A 5,209-nucleotide genomic window follows, 5' to 3' on the forward strand; every position below is an offset into this window, starting at 1 on the left:
GCCTAGTCAACCATCATTGGGAAGAGTAGCTCCTTGGTCTTGTAAAGTTTATATGACCCAGCACAGGAGAATACCAGGACCAAGAAGTGGGATTTGGGGGTGGGTGGGTAGCGGAGCAGGGGTGGGGGAAGGTTATAGGGAAATTTTGGGATAGCATTTGAAATGTTAATAAAGAAAATATCTAACAAAATAAAATAACAAGCTGAAAAATAATATAAAAGAAGTAATATAATCGATACACAAAATTGTGATGATCCGGATTCCATAAAAATGTGAATGAAGTAAAATGCCAGGGGCCATGCTACAGTCCAGTACTTTGAGGAAGTCGGAGAGGGATACGGGGTCAATGGCAAGGCCAAAGTTTATTTACCTTTAGCAATTCATCTGTCTATATCTCTTTTCTATTCTAAGGCCAAAAACCAATGTTATCAGAGGATTAGAAAAAAAAGTTAATTGTTGAAACTCCCTTCTTTTTTGTCTCCAGAAGAAATAGCTAGCCAGACAAGAAGCTTAGACTGGTTAACACTTCATGGAACAGAGAGAAAAGAAAGGAAAAAATTAATATATTTTACGAAGGTAATATGCAAATAAACACAAACCTTCACACACACACAAACATACACACACACACACACACACACACACACACTGGACATAAGTCAGGCTTAACCACCTTTGCCATCAACTCCACAAGTATACATACGTAGTTTCATATATATACCTATACTTACATTTTCATATATCCATTTGATGGACAGAGCAGAAGGCTTCACATGCAGAAAATATGCCCTCATTTTGAATGAACAAGTTTCTCCAACATTTATTGCTCTGAGAAAGAAAATGCTTCTACTCTTTATTGCTAAAAGTAAGAAAAATCTGAACATAAAAAGAAGCCCCTAAGTAAGAAAGGAGACTGTATGTCAGAAAAAGCTTTTCCCTACTATTCTTAGTTCTTATACTTTCTCCAATGAATTGACCATATGGTCTTCCAAATATCTTTACATTCCATAAATTCATAGCAAGTTTAAGACAGTAATTCAAGTAATAAAATGAGAGTTACAACAAATATTTACATGAGTTTCCATTAAAAATAGTACCTAACTACTCATTTGTTATCTGTTACTACCTCCATAAACTCATTTAAAGTTTAAAACCATAACCCCTATGTCATAAATTAGCATGGTTTTACCAAGAGGCAAATCATCTGACTGTTTCTGATTAGTTTTGAAGTTTTATACATGTGAACTTGCACCTACAATAAATTGTCCATTCCCAGTTTATGACCTCCAGTTATCAGATAATGGTTTCACAGCTAACCTAGGGGGAATGTTCTCCCTGATAGGGAATTTATTCCAAGCCTACTTTCTAATCCTAGTGTAATTAGCTTGTGAATCATGAACATTTATAGAAATATAGTTGAAATTTTCATACTATAAAGGGTTCAAAATTATTCTTATAGATTTAGGAATACTACAGAATCACTATTACTAATTATGAAATCATTGATTTATCTACACAGTATTACTAGAAGAGTAGTCTGCAAAATAAACCAATCTTCATTGATCTGGAAAAAAACTGTCCAATAGGGTGGGCTAATGCCAAGAAATCATAACAGGAAAGACATAACCATTACAAGAAGCAATACTGAGATGAGATCACTGAAAACCCTGCAATTCAGAGTTTACCCATCATAGGAATTCAACTTTGCAGTCCATCTCCAGTAAAAGCACTTGGATACGATTAGGCTTGCTAGATGGCTCCTGACTATAAATGAAATAAATTGTTAAAACATCCCTTTTCAAATTTCTGTTTTAATTTTTCAATGTTTCATCTATTCATATAATTTCCAATTTTTTAACAATATATGTATAGTGTAAGTATTTTGTTATACATTCTCTGATACACTTAATAGATTTCTGAAACTAAAAAAAAAAATGGGTATGTTATTAAACACCTGAATGTTTGAGTCTTTTCTAGGTCATCTTGCAACATTCAGTACTTTTGCTTCCAATTTCTAATCACTTGTTTAACAAAATTGCCCAAATGCCTCATAAGTCTACAGACACTTGGAAAGGAGAATTTCTTTATTATCCAGGAGTAAAAGCCTTTTTAAACAGTATGATGTAGAAAACGTTTTTCTCTCAGTATGTATGCATCTTTAATTTTCATTTAGCATTCAACAATAATCAAAACTCAACTTTCCAATATTTCTCCCAAACAGAGTCAAGATACATTTTGATTACATTCTTAACATTTATTTTCAAAATATGAATTATGACCTATCCAGACACCAATCACATATATAAATTAACTCATAAAATATGTATATTCAAAGCTATAAATTAACTTCGAATATGTGGGTAATAAAACAGAAAACAGATAATACAATATTCTTAACATTTCTAAAAGAAAAACCCAAAACATTAAAGAACAAATATAATGTAATTGTGTATAGAAATAAATAGTGTATTGAATTGTATTATTTGTAGGTTAGAGTAATGAAGTGTTGTAATCAGACTTTGTAGTATTATACATGTGATTGAAACTTTAAGATGTCAGGAATGATTTTTACCCTTCCAACTTTGTATACAATTTTGATCTGGTCTTAACACAATAATATAGCACTTGGGGATAAATATGCAACCTAGAAGCCCTGCACTCGAGGCCAAGATGGAAAATACCTCCACAGCCACCATGACCTTCCCTTTGGTGCTGTTGTGGACATGAAGGAAGGTAACCCAAACACTGCAAAACACAAGCATGCTGAATGTTAGGAACTTGGCTTCATTGAAAGTGTCAGGCAGATTCCTAACCAAGAAAGCCACAATGAAGCTTGCTAGTGCTAGACAGCCAAGGTATGCCAGCACACAGTAGAAGGCTATAATTGAGCCCTTGTTGCACATAATGATGATGTGGCCATGTTCAGAGTGAGTATCTCTCTCTACAAAGGGAGGAGATAATCCCAACCAGAATCCACAGATAATTAGTTGAAAAAGGGAACAGATTGAAATGATGACCTTGGGTGTCCCAAATAGCAGCAGCCATTTAACTCTTCTTCCTGGAACAGTAATGCTGAAGGCCAAAAGTACAGTAATTGTTTTAGCCAAGACTGCAGACACAGCCACAGTGAACAGAATTCCAAAAGTGATCTGCTGCAGGAGACATCTGGCTGTACTAGGATGTCCAATGAAGAGCAATGAACAGAGAAAGCAAAGTGTGAGAGAAATGAGCAGGATGTAGCTGAGAGTGCGGTTATTAGCTTTCACAATGGGAGTGTATTGGTTTTTCACAAAGATTCCTAGAACAAGAACTGACAACGTAGATAAAAATAAGGCCATGCAGGCCAATACAATCCCTAATGGGTCTGCATAACCCAGAAATGTCACAACCTTTGGGAAGCAGTGATTTCTCTCTATGTTGGCATATTGACCATCTGGACACCTCATGCATTGTGTTAGATCTGAAGTGGAAAAAAATTTCAGTATTATTTCTTTTATTCTGTTATTCATGTAATCCTTAAATAAATTTTTCACATGTTAAAAAAAGTTGGGTTTTGCTGCTGCATGGCAAATCAAGTGGATTGATAGATACCATGTATTGAAACCATTTTCTATTATATTTATGGTGACAAGAAATTCAGAGTGTTCTCCTTGCTCTACAGCCTCTCCAACATGAACTGTCACATTCATAACTGATCTAAGCCATTCCAACAGATGTAAAATGGAAGTTCAAACTAGTTTTCATATACACTTACTTGATGGCAAAGAATATTTAGGATTCTTTTAGTGTTGTCCAGACATTGGAAATTCCTCAACATAGAATTCACTGTATATATCTGTACCATATTTTCCAGCTTTATTTATTTAAGTATTTAAGACCTGTAGTCTATTTCTCAACCTTTTTTTCCTTATTTATTTATTTAAGAACTGTAGTCTTTTCTACCACTTCACATCTACATCGAAGAACAGATCCTGTGCTCTAGTTCCTCCCCCATACCAAGAGACAGCTTGAACTTCAGGATTTCTGACACCCTTCCAGGCTCGCAGGTGAGTCTACCAACCCTGCCACAATACCTAGCATAACTGGAACCCCTGGGGAACAGAGCATGCAGGACTTTGTTCCTCTAACAGAGACATATCTTTATGAAAGTTGGCACCTGCTCCTGGGAGTGGATCCTGTGCTCCAACCCTCCACCCTAATTCACACCCAGAAACAGCTTGATCCTCTGAGAGGTTTTCACAGACTCAGGTTCACACTTGAGTCCCTAATCCCAGCCACAATACCTGCCCTAACTAGGAACAATTAAGGGTCTCAGATCAAGATCTCCAGACCACCTCCCATACCCAGAGACAGTCTAACACAAGTAGGCCCAACATAACCAGGCTCATAGGATTGATAGGCTTCAGTCAGAGACAACAAGGACAATTAACACCAGAGATAACTAAGAAGTAAGCACAAGAACATAAGAACCATAAGCCAATGCTATGTAGCAATATCAGAGTGCAGTACTCCCACCTGAAGTTCTGAATACCCCAATACACCTGAAAAGCAAGACTCTGATCTAAAATTCCAACATATGAAGAAGATGGAGGACTTTAAGGAGGACAAAAATAACTTCCTTAAAGAAATATAGGATTACAAAGTAGACAGGTAGGCCATTGGACAAGAAATGCATATCCTCTAAAGAAATACAGGAAAACAAAATCAAAAGGTAAAGGAATTGAATAAAGCTATATAGGATATAAAAATGTATATAGAAACAATAAAGAAATCACAAAGGTAGAGAACCATGGATATGGAAATCCTAGGAAAGAGAACAGGAGTCACAGATGCAAGATAGGTAATAGAATACTGTGCTCGCTTCGGCAGGACATATACTGAAAATGGATAGAAACAGAGAAGATGTGCAATGATGACACGCAAATTCATGAAGCGTTCCATATTTTTACATCAATGGACTCAATTCCCCAATAAAAAGACATAGACTAATAGACTGGCTACACAATCAGGACCCAACATTTTGCTGCCTACAGGAAATCCATCTCAGGGAAAAAGATAGACACTACCTCAAAGTGAAAGGTTGGAAAACAATTTTCCAAGCAATATCATTTCCATTCTAATATCAAATAAAATTGGCTTCCAACCCAAAGTTATCAAAAAAGACAAGGAGGGGCACTTCATACTCATCAAAGGTAAAATCTACCAAGAG

At 35.9% G+C, this 5,209-nt stretch overlaps 1 protein-coding gene and 1 pseudogene across 1 annotated transcript in view; one reads left to right on the forward strand and one right to left on the reverse strand.

The window, feature by feature from the left end:
- Positions 1-2,555: 2,555 nt before the first annotated feature.
- LOC110315428 (vomeronasal type-2 receptor 116-like) overlaps positions 2,556-5,209 on the reverse strand; it is a 25,164-nt gene continuing 22,510 nt past the window's right edge. Inside the window, exon 6 of the mRNA XM_021189483.1 lies at positions 2,556-3,460. Within this exon, the coding sequence (XP_021045142.1) occupies positions 2,556-3,460 (905 nt within the window). The remainder of the gene's footprint in view (positions 3,461-5,209) is intronic.
- On the forward strand, positions 4,854-4,947 carry LOC115063346 (annotated as a pseudogene).

Source organism: Mus pahari, unplaced genomic scaffold (genome assembly GCF_900095145.1).
Source record: "Mus pahari unplaced genomic scaffold, PAHARI_EIJ_v1.1 scaffold_9006_1, whole genome shotgun sequence".
In the NCBI taxonomy this organism is placed as follows: Eukaryota; Metazoa; Chordata; class Mammalia; order Rodentia; family Muridae; genus Mus; species Mus pahari.